The sequence below is a fragment of the Poecile atricapillus genome, chromosome 3, assembly GCF_030490865.1.
Source record: "Poecile atricapillus isolate bPoeAtr1 chromosome 3, bPoeAtr1.hap1, whole genome shotgun sequence".
Classification (NCBI taxonomy): domain Eukaryota; kingdom Metazoa; phylum Chordata; class Aves; order Passeriformes; family Paridae; genus Poecile; species Poecile atricapillus.
Genome location: NC_081251.1, coordinates 50041784 through 50060030, shown reverse-complemented (window position 1 = coordinate 50060030; position 18247 = coordinate 50041784). Strand labels below are relative to the sequence as shown.

Genomic DNA, 18247 nt, shown 5'->3' with positions numbered 1-18247 from the left:
GAGTGTTAAAGTTTAATCAAATTCTCCTTGTGCCAAAATTCTTTCTTTCCTGGTCTACCTTAGGTATCACATACTCTGAGATCCACTGTGATACTTTGTGCCCCTGCAGTATCATGTGCCCCATCAACCCATACAGACGTGACTGGAATTGGCTCGTAGAATTTCAGAAAACAGTGACCTAACTCCTGCAGCTTTATTTGCTGTTGGTTGGTCCTTTCAATCAGGTTCCTGCCTTCCCCTGCACTTTCTAAACAAGTCTGTGCTGTTTACCTGATTCAGAAGGTACAGCCCAGGATAAAACTCTGCTTTCTTGCTGAAGGTTTGGAAGACCTTCATCTTTCCATCTCACCCACCCGCTCAAGTTGCATGCTTGCTGCAAACAACCCTTACAAATGACAAGTAATTTGTTCTCTGCTTTGAAAAAAAACAACTTTACCTCCACTCAGTGAATAAGTTTCTGAGCTTACTTTTTTATTAAGTTGCCTTTCTTGCAAACACTTAGCGGAAATTTTCTGTTGCAAATTCTCTACAAGTTTAGAACTTATATGAGGAACCAGGGTTTGTTCCTCCCACATCTCTTTTAACGACAGTTGGCAGGCAGACCAGCCCACACACAACAACTCAATGGCAAAAAATTTCTTTGACCACTGTAGGACTTCGTGATCTGCAAATGAAAGATGGGGGAACCATCTGTCCCGCTGTTTTGCTTTGTGTACACTGTTTTTTTTACAGGCCCAGTTCATTCTCCCTGACTTGTCTCTCTGAGAATCACAGGGAGTCATTCAGCTACCTTTTATTTTTAGAAATTGATACACAGTTTTCCATAAAGATGGAGACTTAGGAAGGCTTAACAAGATCTCTCTGGGGATTCTCACCTTACTACTGAGTTAAAGAAACTGTTTTGCAGTCCCCAGAGGCACAGTGCTGCTTATGTATATTTGGATGAGATAATCACTAGTAAGAAAATATTTCATTTACCTCTGGAGCTTGAGATTTGCAGTGATCTGGTGGTGTGCAACAGGAACCAATGCATGCCAGCTGCTGGCAAGTCTGGGGCTCATGGACATCCAGGCCAGAGTCATTCTGCTGCTTGCTAGTGCATATTTGACTGTTCACATTTCTGAAAATTTTGTTTGGTGTTGCATCCCTCCACAGATGGATTGCTTAAAGAATTTTGTGAACTGTATTTAGAACAGCTTGCCTAAAAATCTGGGAGAGTATCAGCTGTTTCTCCAGCTCTCCAGTTCTGTATAATATGCCTTTCTGAGCTGTGTGACATGCACCCTTTCTGGCCTCTCCTCTTAGAGCCTCTGCAGAACCTTACAAGTACTGCCTTTTTGCTGCTATTTTCCATATATAACACTGTCCATATCATGCCAACAGCAGTTTGCTACTGATTTCCTTTATTTTCGTTAAAGGGAACCAACTCAAGGGGAATTCACCTCTTTTCTTTCATACTAAGCTTTCCCCTGGTAGGCAGGCTTCAGGTGCTAACAGCTGTCTCTTTTCTGATCCATTAGAAACCAATCCAAAGTCACTGACATGAGCCATCCAGCTGTGGTTATAAATAGAGTACATGGTGTCAGTATCCTGAGGTATGCAAGATTCTGAAACTGGAGATACTTTTCCCTCTGTGTAGATCTCCAAACTGTCCCTGTGCCTTCCCTAGTTCATATAAGCCAAAGTAGTGCCAGGAAACCATTTTCCACCATGGATTCATACCCTGTTCCTCATAAAGTTATTAATAAAGATGCAGCCTTTAGGCTACTGTTCCCTGATCATCACTTCTACCATGGGATTGTTTTCCTGAATATTTAAAATTGTACGTGAACTTGAAGTATTTTCTATCAGTATGTAACCTGAAAATATTTTCTTGAGATCACGGCTTCACTGGCTGTTCCTTAAACAGCTGGGCCTCAAGCTGGAAAGGCCTTAGCTCTATAGGAAGTCTACTAAACTTGTCAAAGGAATGAAATTTGAAGCTGTAATAAAATATTGTCAGACATACCCTATCTGTAACAATGTCCTATCTCTTCTTTAGTTCCCTTAATTTCTTCTGAATAATGCTTTTCCAAAATGGCTTTGTCCTGAGAGAGCTTACCTTGACTACCTGCATGACAGCGATTATTTAGCCAAAGAGATGCCTGTCTTCAAAAAATTTGGTTCTTTCAAACATCTTCATATCTGAAGGCCCATAGTTAGGTTGGATAGGAATTACTGCAGGAGCAATATTCTGTCATATTGGTTGAAGGTTTCAGGTCTTATACACTTCTAACACCTCCAGGCCAACCTTCATCAGACTTTTTCATCCTGCTGTTGAAATGGCAGGCATTTCAAGCAGTGATTTTTGCATGGGTAACATATGTCTTCAGCATTTCCTTTACCATACTGTGAAGCCCCTCCTTCTTTCCAGTTTTATAATGTAGGTCTGCCCCACTCTCCTAGTAAGATAGGATGAATTGGAGGATACCCTTATTTTGAAAGGCTGGCCTCCTTATTTCATGGGGCAAGGGAGTTTTGGAAGGAGACCAAAAAACTCCATAAAAGTTTCTGCCAGTTCAGTTCAGCCAGTTCTTAACACTGCTGGGAACATGTAGCTGTTTTCTCTTGCATCTGGTGTAGCACAGACACATCCTTCCTCTGACCTTCTCTTGTGTCTGCAGTCATGGTCAGTGAGTACCCAGCCATGTCTCCAAAACTGCATTACCTAAAGCTGGAATTGTTTTAAGTGTATCCTCCCTCCATCTTCTCCTGAAATGGCCCTCTAAGTTCCATGTAGAAGCCTCAGGTTTGCCTTTAAGAAAGCCTTCCTAGTGCCTCTAGCTGGGTCTTCCTTTTATCATTTTTGCCTAGACCAAAAATCAAGGAAAAAGCCCTCCATCCATCTTCTCCAGCCCTGCTCTGATATCACACACTACAAGACCAGCTTTTAAGAAGCAGAACTATAACTGGAAACAGAAACAGGAGGGCCTGAGGAACTGCCAGCCTTTACACACAGTTGTCAGTTCTGCTGCATCTTCCTGGCTGGAATTTAGCAGAGCCCCCTATCCAGGGGGTAACAGCAACAATTAACCCATTATCGCCTGAGCAAACTTCTGTGGCTCTCAAAATAAATTACATAATCTGTACTCTTGCAGACCACTGTGCTATGGATAAGGAGTAGGGTAATTAGGTGAAGGATCTGCAGCTGTCCAGACAGAAGCCAGATGTTAACTTTGCCCTTTTTTTATCTCTGATAAAATGAGGGTTTGCTAGGAGTATACATGTAGAGCATGTTTGGGGCTTTTCCTTTTTTCTTCCCACTAGCATTTTCAGGTGTCAGTGGACAATCAGTCTAGCTGCAAGTGGCTACCTTTCAGTCTGAACTGACTTCCAGGAAACCAGCAGCTGAGGCAGTCCAAAGAAAATAATGGACTGTCAGATCACCAAATTTCTTTGTGACTTTGTCCCTCCCATCACAAGAACAGTGTCTGGTACACCATAAACTAAGTTACTGTGGTTGGTGTAGTGAAGTTCCAAATTGTTTCATTGTTGAAGATTGGTAGTGAGGGTTGGCTTTTTCAGTGGAGCTTTGTAAAGCCACTGGAAACATTAAATTTCACTAGTACCCATTCTGATGGAGCTAGAGCCATTCCTTCAAATTTAAGTGTTGCAGTAATTCACATTGAAGTTGATGCCTGAATAAATCAGTGACTGTAAGCTGAGGGACAACTTTTTTCAAGCTAGACATAAAAACCACACATTTTTCATCCATGTTGCCTTGTCTGATCCACTTACTTCTTTGTAAATGAATAACCTCTGATAAGCATTATGACAGTGTTCTAATGGTCTGCCTGTCTGAGATGAAAACACAGTGAGATACACCACCAGTCCCATCAGCAGAATCTGTAGGATTCCTTTGCATCTTGGTGGCCTCTGCAAGTGAAAGTTTGTGGTAAGGTGAATACATCCTCAACCTTGAAATGGTAATGCTGTGATGTCAGCACTGGTTGGCTGTGTCACGTGCACAGACCTGCTGTTCTAAAACGTTCAGCGATCAGGGACACGTCTTTACAGATGCCCTACATGCAGTCTATCATTTAATACCACTAAGTCTGTGTTGTGATATTGCCTGAAGTCTCTGGGGGATTGGAAATTGATTCCTCAAATTCTATGTCTCTGGAGGCTGATTTTGTCAAGAAATACTCAGAAGGCAGGGTGTATGGACTGCTAAGACCTGAGGCACCCAGCCTTCTCAAAAGGCATAGAAATCCCATTTATCTTGCAGAGGTTATGAGGTAGGGTTGTTCATCTCCAATTTTCACCAAGCACAGCATTCCTTTTCCTGCTAGAGGTGGGTCACCTCTATGCAGGCCACATGAGTCTATCAGGTAAAGTGGTGCCAAACTCTGCTGCAGCATCCTGACACAGTCAAGCCTGACATTTATTGCACCCATGTGTACTCATGCACACATGACTTTTTAGACTGACAAGAGAACTTCACTTTTCCATTCCTCTGAATTAACTGGTTTGCTGGGTGACATCACTTTGTTGACTAAATTTTGCAATTGGATATGCAATAGCAGCAATAATGGTTTGCTTCCATCACGTTGTGGCATATACTTCTAAAAAGCCTTCATGCTACCAGTGCATGGATTCTGGTTACAGCTTGTACTTGGATCATGCTTTCATTTGAATATTCAACAGAGGCAAAAGTTTGAAACACTACTACAGTAACCTTAATTCAAGGCATACTTCACAAGCCTGTCAATCCTTCAGCAGGTAACCAAATTATTTACATGCTTACATTTAGGAGGTATCGTAGACTTATAAATAGAACATAAAGTGCATGAAAAATCTCAAAATGTCACTGAAGACCTAAAAGTTGCAATATAATTGAAAATCAAAGATAAAGTTCACAGAAATTCAGCCTTAAGTGAAGTGACTGCTAGTTCAGGGAACACTTAGTTCTTTGTGTTGTCATACTGATGACTATTAATATTTTTAGATTTCTGATTATCACTTTAAACAAGTAGAGAGAGATTGTTAAGAGCACATATTAGAACTAGGCCTCCAAATATTAATGGATTTCATTAATTCATTCATCTACCCTAGATAAGTACTGCTGAGCTTCCATACAGGAAAAACATTTGGATCAGGTCATTCCTTTCCAGTTTAAAAAACACATATTTGAAATGCAGGCAATTTCACTAACGATATGGAAAGACAGAAGCACTGCCTGGGACATCTTCATCGCCATTAGAGAATGCAGAAAGAAAACAGAAAGCATTCTATTTTTATTCAGAGCTACGCTGTTAATCATCATGAAATGTACCTTTTTTTTGAAGGGCCCAGAACCTACAAGGGTTCATAATTTGGGCAGTGACTAGTAAACAGTAGAACTACATTCCTGTAATCTGGCATGACAGATTACAATTTAAATGCACATACAGGCACAGTAAATATAAATATAGCTAATGAGGACTGAAAGTAATAACTAAATTCTTAAGTGTTGTAATACTGTCTTAAGTCTTTACAGGTTACTGCTTAGTTCCTTTTATTTTCAAGGATGCCTCCTCAGGTAATAGGGATGTCTCACTGCAAGAGCTTGAGGGCAAGTAATGTATTTTTGACTGTGTCATGCCTGCCACAACAGGGTTTATACCAGTGACTAGGATTGCCTTAAAGGCTAGAAAGAAAACAGAAGTTTAAAATTCCAGGTGTTTCAAAAAACTGAAAGAAAACAACCTAACTCCTTACTACTACTGAAAAAGATGACAATAAAGCATGCCTGAAAGTAAACATACTAACCAGTAGTGATCCGTAATCTTGCAGAAGAGTGTATTTGGGATATTCACACTATTGCTTTTGAGGTTTAGAATCTTCTAGTACTTGCTTGCATTCTTCCAACCACTTGTGTATGGTATTAGGGTGGCTGAAAAAGGGCTCTTTCCTGAGTTACCCACCCCAACATACATGAAACACTGTCCTGAACAAAACCATAGTTTGACTAAACAGCAGCAGCAGCAGGAGATTAAAAAAAAAAAAAGTATCTAAAATCCAAGATAGCAGATGGTAAATCTCAAATTGCAGGCTTTAAGTAACAAGTATGTGCCTTGAAAGGAAAAGAAGCTTGCACCTAAAATTATACTGTGCTGTTTGCTTTCAGAGCAAAAGAACATTTTTGGACTTTTTTGTTTGTTATTAAGAGACACTTTTTTTCTTTACACTTCATCTAATGACAGTTTTGTTCTTAAGATGCTATTAAAGGGCACTTTATATTTGGCAATCTGGATAGCAGCGATGAGGACATGGCATTATTCCTTCATTTTGCCTGAATGTTTTAACTTCTGAACTGTTTTTAAGTTTTTAATAGTGCTTACAAAGTAAGGGGGGAGGGGAGAGAATACATATACTTTAATCAGATTTGGTTTAGACCACATAGAATAACACATTAGAAAAAAAAGGCAATTACTTAAAAATAGTTGTATTTATATTTCACAATCTCCTCAAATACTGTTTGTTTGTTGGGTTTTTTGGTTTTGTTTTTTTATAAACTTTCTACAGGATGTTTTAAAACAAGTTCTTCACATTGCTTCAACTATGCACTTATGGAACTCGAGGGAAATAGTTCTGGTTGTTTTTACAGTTTAACACATATACAGTACCAAAAGGATGGTGGTTAGTCACATGCAGTCCATATGAGATTCTAACATAACATTTAGTGAATTTTCTGATGTTGACCACCCCTTTGATGCTGAAGGTAATGCATCTGTGGAAAGCAAGGACTGTAGATTTGGGTTACTGCTCTCTGCATCTTCCAGTTTTTCAGTGTTGTCCTCCCAATTAATGTGGAATCTCGTGACTCTGGGATTAGATGCCAAAATATTCCTTTGAAGCTGGGAAAAAAGAAAATATATGGATTGTAATGTGTACTTCTTAAACTGGAGTTCATATTCATATAGATTTTTTCCTTTTAGTCCCTATAGCCTTGTTTGCCTAAAACAATTCGTTTAAAAAGGGAATTAACATCAATGTGAATCTACAGCTACTACCTGTGGATCAGGAATGTGCTTACAGTACACTTTCTCATTTTCCCTAATACCCTGCTCAGCAAAACAAGCACTTTCTCAAGAGAACATTTTAACTGTTCCACAAGGTCAAGGCTGTGAAAGAGATCCACAAGTAAAGTGCAAGTGTTTATTATTTTATCCAGCTTTTAGTAAAGCAAATAACTTCTACCCCCACAAGGATTTTGCAAACCACAGTACTTAGGCAAATTTTGCATCAACTTTATGGTATTTGCAATACCTATCAATTCCATCAACTTCTCATCTTCATTTACAACTACAACCTTATCCTTAAACTGCCAAACTTTGGACTGATTTCACTAAGAGGATTTATCTACTAACATTTTAGTGGACATGATTAGTCATCTATATTATTCTCATGGCTGGCCTTCATTTTCGTTTGAAAACATGTTGCATTTGTGTAGTAAAAAAACAAAAAACAAACAAAAAAAACCCCCAAAAAACTTCCTGATTTTATTGTGAAAAAGGGTGAAAGATTATGTATAGTTACCTGGAGGATGGCAACTTAGCGCCAGTGGACACTCACTATGACAGTTAAGACTGATCACAGGAAAGGTTTGCTTTGTCAATTTTATTTTCCAAGAAAGTGTACTCTCATTAAATATGTCCTGACCCCTTTTGCAAAATAAAAAGGCCATTTCTTTTTTAGAACCTAGTAGAGCTTATTACCCAATAATTAATCAATCACACTAATAACCTTCTACTTGTGCATTTCCATTTTGTCCCCAACTCACATCAAGGACTCTGTATACAAATATATGATAGCTTTTGCTGTTCTTTTCCATAGCAGCAAAGCTAGCTTTTTATATAAACAAAGAATGAAGACAAGTAGTTCTAGGTTTTCTAAATTCAGGTGCTTAAAGGGAGTCACCATTATGGCATTGACAACCAACATAACAAATAAGTTATGTTTTAAATTAAAGAAATAAAGAAGAAGGATTAAGTTCTTAAAGTTTGGGTATGATCCTCACTCAAACATCACTATTATTTTCAGAACATACTTAGTGTTTGATCACTGAAAATTAAGCATAGAAAAACATAATACTTCACTTCATCTTTCAATTCTAGTCCTGGTTTAATTGTTACCATGAGGGATATATGTTTTTATAACTTTATACTTCCTTTGTCAAATTAGACATTTATCAGATTACCATCCAACCAGGCTACCCATGTTCTCTCATTTTACACCTAATTTGTTCCTCAGTTTGTTTGTTAAAAGTTTTGCAGAAACTGTAGCTCTGACACTAGAAGCTGAGTAACAACTGTAGTAAATTAATATCTACAACTTAGTTCCAGATTGATGGGCCTAGAAAAAACATTATTCTGTTTTTCTGAAGAACAGAGCCACTTTGTAAATAGTGGTGCAGGTAGAAATATATCCAATGGTTTATTTCACAGTCAGTGTGAAAATACAGACAAGTCTTAAAGATGGTGAAATTTCTGATGGTTTCTCAGTATTACCTGAATTTATGACAACTACATAGCACTTGTAGTTTCTCCCCCCACGTATTTTCCATTATTTGATGCCTCATCTCATGCACTTTATGAAATCACTTGGGGTTTGGGTTTGTTTCTTAGAAACCTCTTTCTATAAGCATACCTCTGATATATGACTAAAACAAAACATGCCTTACCTTAGAAAAATCTGGCTTTACTGGTGGATTCTCTCTCAGTTCTGTTTCAGTATATTCATTGTTTACATAGTAGCCGACTCTAATAAATTCTTGACCTCGGTAAGTGCATGTAATTAGCACAACAGTTACACCTACTGCATCTGCATCTGGAATAAGCCCTGGGTTAGGTGCATCAGCCTAAATGTGAAAGGGAAAGATAAATTAAAATTGATAGCACATGTCTACCTAGCAGGGCAATCTCAAGTAGTGTGTTTCAGCAGCTAAGAAGTGACAATATTTAATATTGTCCAAGTTAACCAGAAAATATACTGCTTTCACAACATCTGCCCTAGATTTAGAACACCATCCTCTAACAACAAAATTGGAATACAGTAAAATTGTTTCGTGACATTTCTCACAGGTGATTGGCCAGGTTTGATCCAAAACTCTTTTTAAATATATGATCAGCTGAACCATTGTTCAGACAGGAATACCAACATCACTCCAGTTCTACAGTGCCATGGTTCTCCAGCCCATCTTGGTAATTTAGTAGAGCAAGCTTATTTTCTCACACACCCTCCTCAAGGTTTAATTGGTCTGTATGTGTGCTCTTAACAAGACTAAATCCTTAAAACTACAGTTTGCAAATTATACTTCAGCAAGAAAAGGGATCGGCTATGGTACAGTTCGCGCAGTTCCAGATTTCTAGGGAAGAAACAAAGTAATTTCTCTGGCTTCATTCTTAATACCTATGTTCGTTAAAATTTATGCAGTTAAATGCATCACCTCTCTAAGACACCTGAATATTTTCAGCCACTATGCAAACCTAATTAATAAGCAACTGATACAATCTTCCTCAATGTCCTTACATACCATGGCTCTGCAGTTACTTATCAATAAAATTTGCCTCATAAAACGTGGCTCACATCAGTCCCTTAAAATGCCTCCTAACTACCACATCTGTTGATAAAATGTGATGCCTGATTTTGCTGCAGGATTTAAAGTAACAGCAATCCAGGCACAGTAAAACAGCTTCATATTTACAAGTCCACATGAAGATCTGAAGTCAACAATGAACACCCATGTTGTGAGAACCAGTTGGTATTAGTAATGTGTGTTCAGATGGTTTGGGTGTAACAAACCTTCCCTAATGACAGATGATGAATGGAATTAATTCCTGTTGTCCCTCTCATCTCTGCTTTTCTGTAGTACTTATATGCTCCAGCCTGGTGAAATTTGGGAGCTGCTGCTCATGCAGCATTGGCTTCTACTCTTTGCCACTTCAATTCTAAACCTTCAAACCACTCTAGGTTTTTGTGAGAAGCTGTAGGAACTTTGCAGAAGAATTAGATGAGTCAGACCTCTCAGGTAGAAATACACCACAGGGAGGAGAAGAAACCAGGAATCAGGTAGAACTCATGCTCCTCCAGCCCTGAAGGAAGTAGAAAATGGCTGAATGGCTTTACAGCTAGCATAGGGGAACAGAAAAGATGGCCAAGGAACAGAAAAAATGCAGAAGCTTGAAGAAATCACAAGTACTGCCATACAGATTAAATCATTAATTCAGTAGTCTTGTTCTAACAGTGCCCAGAACTATCTGATCACTTTAAATTCCACAGTAATGGGCAACAGAAATACTATGTTCCATTTAACTCCTCATTAAACTCAACTCACATTCTAATGTAGGATCATAGTTTTTTCCAGGTTCCCACTGTCATTTTCTGTCTTGTAATATCCTATAACACAGTTCTGAACCCAAATAAATACTCTGTTCCAATCCTACTTATCTCTCAGGCATTGTTTTGCTGCATGAAAGACACTGAGAACGGTTTTAAAACAGTTTTCTCAAATTTTCAACGTCCTGTTTTTTTAAACCTCTTAATTACTCAGGAGCCAAAGATCATAAACAGGTGGAAGAAAAAAAAAGAGGTTGGAATGACCAAATGATAAATAAGCAGATTATCTGCAAACAGTTATTTTGGTGGGCAGAGGCAGTAGATTAGCTTTTGCATAAACAATCACTGTCTTAATACGTCATTTTATGCTATAAATTACTTATATTACTTATTACTTATATTACATTATGAAATCAGCCCATATATATGTTACCTTGAATTATCTTGCTTTTCTGCATGATATTTATTCACCTAGCTATTACTGCAGAATAGGTAGCAAAAGTTTATGCCCACTTAAGGATAATAAATTATTCATGTACTTATATGCTCGAAGTTTCTGTGATTTTATTACAAATTCCTAAGAGAATTGAGAAGGAATCAGGTTTCACTACATATATCTTGGCATTTAGAAACAAATAGGCCAAGCTATGGGCCTTTACTAAGGCAATTCTTTTAAAGGTAATGCTTTGGGGTTTTAAAACAAAAAGCTGCCTTTGTATGTCTCAAAAGCACAGTAATTATCCATCTTTCTGTAAGGCTGAATTCCCAACCTGATACGCATCTTTTTTTCATCTAAGGTGTTTTTATCATCCTTGGTAATCTATCTGTGCGGTACTCCATTTTAGTTGCTATTTCAGCCATTTTCTCATCTAGAAAAATCTACAGCAGATTATCTGAAAATTTTATACTCCTCTGCAAAGGTCCTTTCCTTATGCTACTCCCCACGAACACAATCTCTTTTCTTTGTATCACATGCCTCCTGCAGCTCTATGCTTTGCCCCATTCTTGCCTTCCCTTGCTTGTTTTCTCCGTATCCCAGGCTGCTTCAGCTTGGTGAATAGAACTGCTTCAGTCATCAGCAAAGGCTTCTTGCAGCGCTTCGGGTTTTGGTGGTCTCCTGCGTACACATGAGCTCAGTCCTACCCTCACCTGAAATCCAGAGCCTTTGAAGTGTAATATACTCAGACCCAACTGTACTTCCATAAGAAATATAAAAGATATTTTAACAGAAGGAATCTCTTACAGGACCCATGCCAATCTAAGCAAAATCTCTACACATCTCCTCCTAATTTAGCTGTAGTGTCATTTATAACCAGGACACAAGTGCTGAGTCCATTCTACAGAAACTGCACGACCAGTAAATTTAATTTGAGACCTACCCAATCATACAGACAAAATATGCCTTTTTCAGGCACCTACTTCTTGTGTCTTCCTATCACCTTCAACAAGGAATCTTTGGACCTTTGATTGAGAACAATGTATCTTTTAAATTAGAAATGTAAATGCCAGCTGATTTTCCCATGTACAAGTGCAAGGTAGCCCCTTTGAGAGCAATAAAGGATCACCTGTTTCTGGCCAATTAATGCCATAAGCTATAATGGCTTGATAGTGGAAAAACTGTTAATAAATGATGCATTTGTTACACATCTGCTTTATTTGTAGCAAGGAAAAATTGGGCCTGGCTCCAAAACCAAACGGAAATGTTTCAGCCCTGATTTGCATGTATGTGGTTGATAAATGCTGCAACTTCCAGTCTAATCCTATTCTTTAAGCCCGTCCTGTAAGGAAAAAAACAAAACAAAAAAGCCCAGAATAAACAAACAAACACCCCCAAAATGCTAAATAAACTACCTTTCCTGGAACTTACAGGATTAATCAGGATGCCTCACAAATGCTGATATTATTTTAAACCAGTTACAGTAACCATGAGAAATAAGGGAGCGCATTCATTAGCACTTTGGGGATTTTTAATGCTCATACTTCAGCATGTGTTTGTCATTAGTTAAGTGAATTTATAGTATTTGAGAAAATAGCAGAGTTCTTATACAATAAGACATACGCTGTTCCTATCTGATTTTTCATCCAATCAATTTTGTTGTCAGTTTACAAGACAAATTCTAGTATTTAATAGTGAAAAATGTGTTTTAGTAAAAATTATAGTTTAGAATAAAAAAAATGAACAAAAAAACTTCACCACCACTAAGTAAATTATCCCAAACAAAAGAAAGCTTCTGTAAGAATTCAGCCAAGTCCACTTCAAGTTTTCCCCCCTTTCTTCTCAGTGAGTTAAAAAAGAAAGAAGACTAGGCCAGTAAGCCATCTTAGTGTTGTTCTTTTCCTGTTTTCTTTTCCTTCGTTATTCCTTATTAACTTTTGGCTTTAACCAGCAATATTTTATAGGACTGTTACATGCTCTAGACTTTTTTGCACAGTCTTGATCTACACCTTTGTGTCCTAAACACCTCCCATTTACCACTGAATTTCTATCTTTTATTTTAGAAATCACTGTATTTTGTTACAATTTAGCATGCTTAGCCAAACATCACAGTTGAACATGCGTTCTGCCAAACAGAAACTTCTTGATTGTTCTGGCTGAGTTTTACAATTTGTTTGTCGGCCTGATCATCTGAAGCTGTTGTCTACATTAACCTAGTTCTCTTGATTGTCTGAAATTGCCACCACCAGCAGAAGAGGAAAGCCTGATGGTGCTGGTGTAAACCAGGCATATGGCACTGCTGATTATGAACCAGACTGGTTAAAATTATCAGTAGCTATGGGAACTGTGCTTTTATCAGTTATTATTGATACCACAAAAAAATATAACCAAGAAATATCAGGGGTAGGAAGTACAAGCTCAAGAACAGTGCAATAATTTTTTTTTTACCATTATTTTTCAAGTGTCTCTTAGTTTGACGCAGTTATCCCTAAACAAATTAGGGATATTATAATTTACAAATATAACTCTTTTAGAAACGGTTAAATCAAACTTACCTGAAATACAAACATGTGTCTGCCCGCAGGAACAGGTCCAACTAAAACAGAGTCTAACACCTGATCATACTCTTCACTTTCAGCTGAACCCACATAAATTATTTTCCATTCTAAATCTACATAAAAAAAAAAGAAAGAAAAACAAACATTATTTATCATTGGAGTTAGGGATCTTCCACTCTTGCCCATCTACAGTTTTGCATAGCCTAAAATTACTTCTTTGGCAACAAGCCTAAAACAACAAGGACCTGTCTTAGAGAAATTTACTGATGCCTGACCCTGTCCTCATGAACCAGATCATCTCACTTTCTAGCCAGTTGTACCATAGGAATCCCTCTATTTTCAAAGTGAGGTTAATTTTCAAATTTTATACAGAAAACAAGGCCCTTTTACTAATTGGGACCCATGTTGAGCATCTTCTCAAAGTCTGTCAGAATGGCTGCAGCAGAGGGATGATGCCTATGAATCATCACATCCTTGAATACCAACTAACCTCCCAAAACCAAAATTTCCACCTTCTACATACACACCTCACAGCTTAAATTACACACAGATCATGGACAGTAGCTAGTTGAGTAAGAAAGCCACTGGGTAAGCAAGCTCCAGGCACACTAACTGTATGCCCTCATTCCTTCATGTTGGAGTCTAGAATACAGATTTGTGTGCCCTTGTTTCTGATACTTAGTTATAAGATCCAGAAAAACACTGATTTTCATATAATATGAATGATTTTGAATGATTATGAATGATTCTTCGAATCATAAGAACTGAGATAAGCAGGGCTCCCCACGAGGGAAGATCCCAAAAGAATTCAGTCCAAAGGAGGCTGAGAAATCCAAGAATAAAAAGAATAAAAAGAAAAATACAGAAGAGATGCAGCAGAAACAGAAAAAGGATTTTTTAGAGAAAAGTTACACTTCATGTGTCACTTGTGTTATCCAGAAGTACATAAAATTGTGATAGCATGACCAGACCATATTCTTCAAGATAGTGATGCTTGGATCTTATCTACATCATGAAATGGAATTATAGGAAAAAACCCAAAAACAACAGTGTAGCACTTTGCTTCTTAAAGCCAAGCACTGAACCCCAACATTTATTACAATTCAGTTTTTTCTAACTCAGCCTCTCCCCCACAGATGTTTTCAAGTAGAAATTGCAAATTAGCTCTTCCTGGGTCAGCTTTTCACCTTCCCTTTTTGATTCAAAAGCAGTATTACATCTGAAACTAATCTTGCAAGACAGATTTTGGGGTTTTTAAATCGAGGGAAAAAAATACCACCATTACAAAAAACTGTAACTAACACTTCTTTTCTTAATTAAGCTGTTGTTTCAGAACTATACCTTAAAAACTTACATGGTATATTTCTTTTTTTTTCCCCCTTGTGAACAATGCACTGATTGCCTTTGCAAAAGCACAAACCTGTAAGCTATTACATTAATTGATTAGTACACTCGGCAAAATTCAAAGGTCTGCTTCATGGTTTCTAGATGCTGAAATGGGACTTAAACACAAAAAAAAAAAAAAAAAAGCACTTGAACAGAATTTGACTGCTTTAAGATTGCAAGTCTCTTTCCTCATTAGTGAATTCTTCTTGCTTATTTTATTTACCATCAGTGCAGGTTTTGCGGGTTTAACTATCATAATAAACAGGGGTTGGGAAGGGATTTTACTCCTCTGTAAAACACAGTGCAGTTTCCCAGGTACTGTATCAGAGGTTTTATTTACTTTTTAAGCTTGAAGTACTAGCTGTTGCCAGTATTGCAGGGTACTCATCCAGGCTAGTTAAGGAACTTTCTTGTCTGCATCTGAGGACAAATTACTACTTACAAGAAGTGAAGCCTTTTAGGCTAAACTGCTTAAGACTAACATACTATTCTGTCCCATTATTCTAGGAGAACAGTATAAAACTTATTCTAAACAACTCATAATACTTAGTACTAAAACTAGACTTTTTAAAAACAGATTTTAAATATTATTTAAGTATGTTGATACAGACCAACAATTTTAAGAGAGTTGGAGTTCATGGATTTAATTTTAGGATCAGCGTTGCATAGAATGGGCTGAAAACAGCACAGTAAACAGACGTATTAGCACAGAAAAGCTAAGGCAATGACTTTTCATCAAGTATACAACGGCTGTGTTTAATCTTATTTTTAAATGTATAAGATAGCAGCACTCATCCCTAATATATCCTATAGTCTACCTTGCATGTTCGTGGGGGAAAGGAGCTGAGAATTCTGCACTGGACCATCTATAATTCTTCTCATCACGACTGTCCAGGATTAACTCTAACATAAATCCTGAGTGTGAGAAGCATATCACATACAGCTGTACACAACTGGAAGGAAAAGCCTAATATCTTGCACAGAGCCCCTGTGACTGGCACTGCCACCTGCCATAGCAGTTGCCACGGAGGGGGTCCGATGCCGCACCTCGGATGGGGCCAGGCTGACCGGAGAGATCCAGCCAGCAACGTGGCGAAGGGCAAGGAGCACAGCTCCAGCTACTGCAGAAGCAGGAGACAGGCGGCGGAGGCCTAGAGGAAACCCTGGCTCAGGCGAGACTTCCTCTGAAGTTCCCGCCACGGCGGCCGTCCCTCCCTTCCTCCCTCCCTGCGCTGTCACCATCCCGCCGGCACGCACGAGTACGCGCTGCTGCAGAGGCAGGCGGGGTGAAGCGAGTTAAACCGCAGCGATAGCGAGCCTGCCAGGGCACCTTAGCCAGGACAGTACGCAACTCCCCTTCTCCTCAGCCCTGCCCTCGCCCCTCCGCCCGCGGGGCTCTCTGGCGACCAGGCGGCGCTGGGCTCCGCCGACTGCCGGACAGGCAGTGTCCTCTCCCGCTCACAGGCGGGCGGCCTCCTCCTGCTCCCGTGGCAGCAGCCGCTCCCCGGCCCGCCGGCGGGCTAGAGTGCCCCGCATTCCCTCCCTCGCCCCGAGCCGTTCGAAACTCCCGCCCGCGGGGCGACGCGCGGCCTCTCGGGGCGCGTCCCGCGGCCGGCCGGGGGGCGGCGCTGCGGAGCGCGGCCGGGGCGAGGGCGGCTCGCGGCCCGCCCGGCACGGGGGGAAGGCGGGAGCGCGGCGGGAGCGCGGTGGCGGCCCCGGCTCAGGACGGGGGTCCCCGTGCGGTGGCAAGGCCGGGGCCGCCCCCCACCCGCCGGTGGCTGCCGGTAACTTTCGAGTGACTTCCAAAAATAGTGGCAGGCAGGCGGCCCCCTCCCCCCCGGCGGGGCTCCCGCAGCCAGCGCTCCCCTCCAAGCCGTGCCCCCGGCCCCGCGCACCTACCGCGGCTGCCTACTGCCAGCATGCGGGGCCAGCCAGCCAGCCCGCCCCTGCCTCCCACCGTGATTTTAAAAATTTTTTTAAATTTTTTTTTTTTTTTTTTTTTTTTTTGTTAATAGTATTAAAATGGAGCACGAGGCCAGCAAAACGCATCCCCGCGGAGCGTTTTCCGCGCTCCGAGTACCGGCCGCGCTAAACGCGCAGCATCCCGTGTGCCCGCGGGGATGCGCGGCCGCCGAGCCCGGTTCAACCCTCCTCTCTCCCGCTCGCTCCCCCCACGCACACACAAAGCTGGCAACATGGCTACCTCCACTCTAACAAGTTCCTCGCAACTTGCGGCAGCTCGCCGCCTCGCCGATGGCGGGGAGAGGCGGCGGGCCCGGCTCGGCGCCCAGAGCGGGCGGACGCCGCCAACTTTCCCCGGCTCCGGGTTCGGCGGGAGCGGCACATCCCCTCTCCCGGCCGGCACATCCCCTCGGCTCGGCACGGCGATGCGGCCGAGGTGGAGAGACTGTTAAATTGTAGGCGCAGGCCTGTGCAAAGTTTAAGCCTTCAATGCCCCGAGCTCAGAGCCCGGGGTTGCAAAATCCGTATCGGGGAGAAAAATTCTACTCACCTTCAGACAGGTCCTCTATGCACTCGAATGTGATTTCGAACTGGAAAGGATTGTAGAAAGGAGAAGGATTATCCAACACCACTACATTGTTCACCTGAACCTTTGCCATATTTTGGAAAAAAACACAAACAATAGGCAGAGCGTGTTAACGCCGCGCACTAAAGTCCTCCGTGCCGGGCTCCCGCACCGCACAAGCCCCCGCGCCGCTGCCCGAGCGAGGCTGCAGGGCGGCGACTTCCACAAACTTTTTTTTTTTTTACCGCCCCCCCTTTTATTTACACCGGGAACGCTCCACACTGTTCGCCGCTTTCCCTATTTCGCTCAACTACAGCCCATTCTGCCCCTGCTCGCCGCCAGCGCCCGCCCGGATTGGCCACTCGCCGGGCGAGGGCCCTCCCTCCGCGGGCACGGCGGGCACCGAGCGCCGGCCAGAGCGGCCTCCGCGCGCGCCCGCCCCGCGCCGCCCCCGCCGCAGCGCCCCCGCCCGGCGCGCGCCGGCAACGGCCGCCGGCAACCGCCAACGCGCCGAGGGGCGGGGCCGATCAGGGGCGGGGCCACGGGCGGGGCCAAGGCGGGAGATGATCCAGGCGAGCTTGAGGGAGCCGCGGAACATCTGCTTCTCTGATTTCCAGGAACAGGACTGAGAGCTTATCAGTAGCCTTTTTTTCTTTCTTTTATTTTTTCTTTTTCTTTTTTTTTTTTTCTTTTTCTGCATGCATTAAAAAGATTAAAATTCTGGCGATGGGAAAATCAGAAGGAAAGATCTTACCTCACAGCTAGTCAGATCTCCATTCACGACCAAGAGAGACTCTGTAGGTTAGTTCGAAAGCTGTTGCCTTGCATTGCAATGATTATATTTAAAAGAAGAAGTAAATCCTAAGATGTGACTTTATTTCAATTGCTGGCATATAGCTTATGGGACTGTGTTTATCCTGCTTACCACAATAACTTTTATAAAAACTGATAAGGTTTAGATTCATATATTGGAGATGCTTT

The 18247-nt window shown here is 41.2% G+C and overlaps 2 protein-coding genes across 3 annotated transcripts in view; one reads left to right on the top strand and one right to left on the bottom strand.

Annotated features, from left to right (window-relative positions):
* MCM9 (minichromosome maintenance 9 homologous recombination repair factor) overlaps window positions 1-18247 on the top strand; it is a 53997-nt gene that overhangs the window by 13185 nt on the left and 22565 nt on the right. Inside the window, exon 7 of one of the 2 annotated variants that reach the window (XR_009277212.1) lies at window positions 12-6411. The exons of the other annotated variant lie outside the window; for it this stretch is intronic. The gene's annotated coding sequence lies outside the window, so the exon portion shown is untranslated. Of the gene's footprint in view, window positions 1-11; window positions 6412-18247 lie in introns of those variants that run through there. 2 annotated transcript variants of the gene reach the window in all.
* Window positions 6447-17683, bottom strand: ASF1A (anti-silencing function 1A histone chaperone). Its single transcript, XM_058835323.1, has 4 exons — window positions 17252-17683; window positions 13351-13466; window positions 8705-8881; window positions 6447-6878 (listed from the first exon to the last, which is right to left on the bottom strand). Exons 1-4 carry the CDS (start codon window positions 17358-17360, stop codon window positions 6666-6668), a joined length of 615 nt encoding a protein of 204 aa, XP_058691306.1. The 5' UTR covers window positions 17361-17683; the 3' UTR covers window positions 6447-6665.

What these genes read in the sequence shown, in the direction of transcription:
- ASF1A (XM_058835323.1), bottom strand. Translation starts at nt 17,360, where the DNA reads ATGGCAAAGGTTCAGGTGAACAATGTAGTGGTGTTGGATAATCCTTCT. An exon ending in CATAGAGGACCTGTCTGAAG is followed by an intron (nt 13,467 to 17,251) that starts GTGAGTAGAATT and finishes TTTTTTATGTAG; the next exon opens with ATTTAGAATGGAAAATAATT. An exon ending in TAAAGCCAGATTTTTCTAAG is followed by an intron (nt 6,879 to 8,704) that starts GTAAGGCATGTT and finishes CTTTTTTCCCAG; the next exon opens with CTTCAAAGGAATATTTTGGC.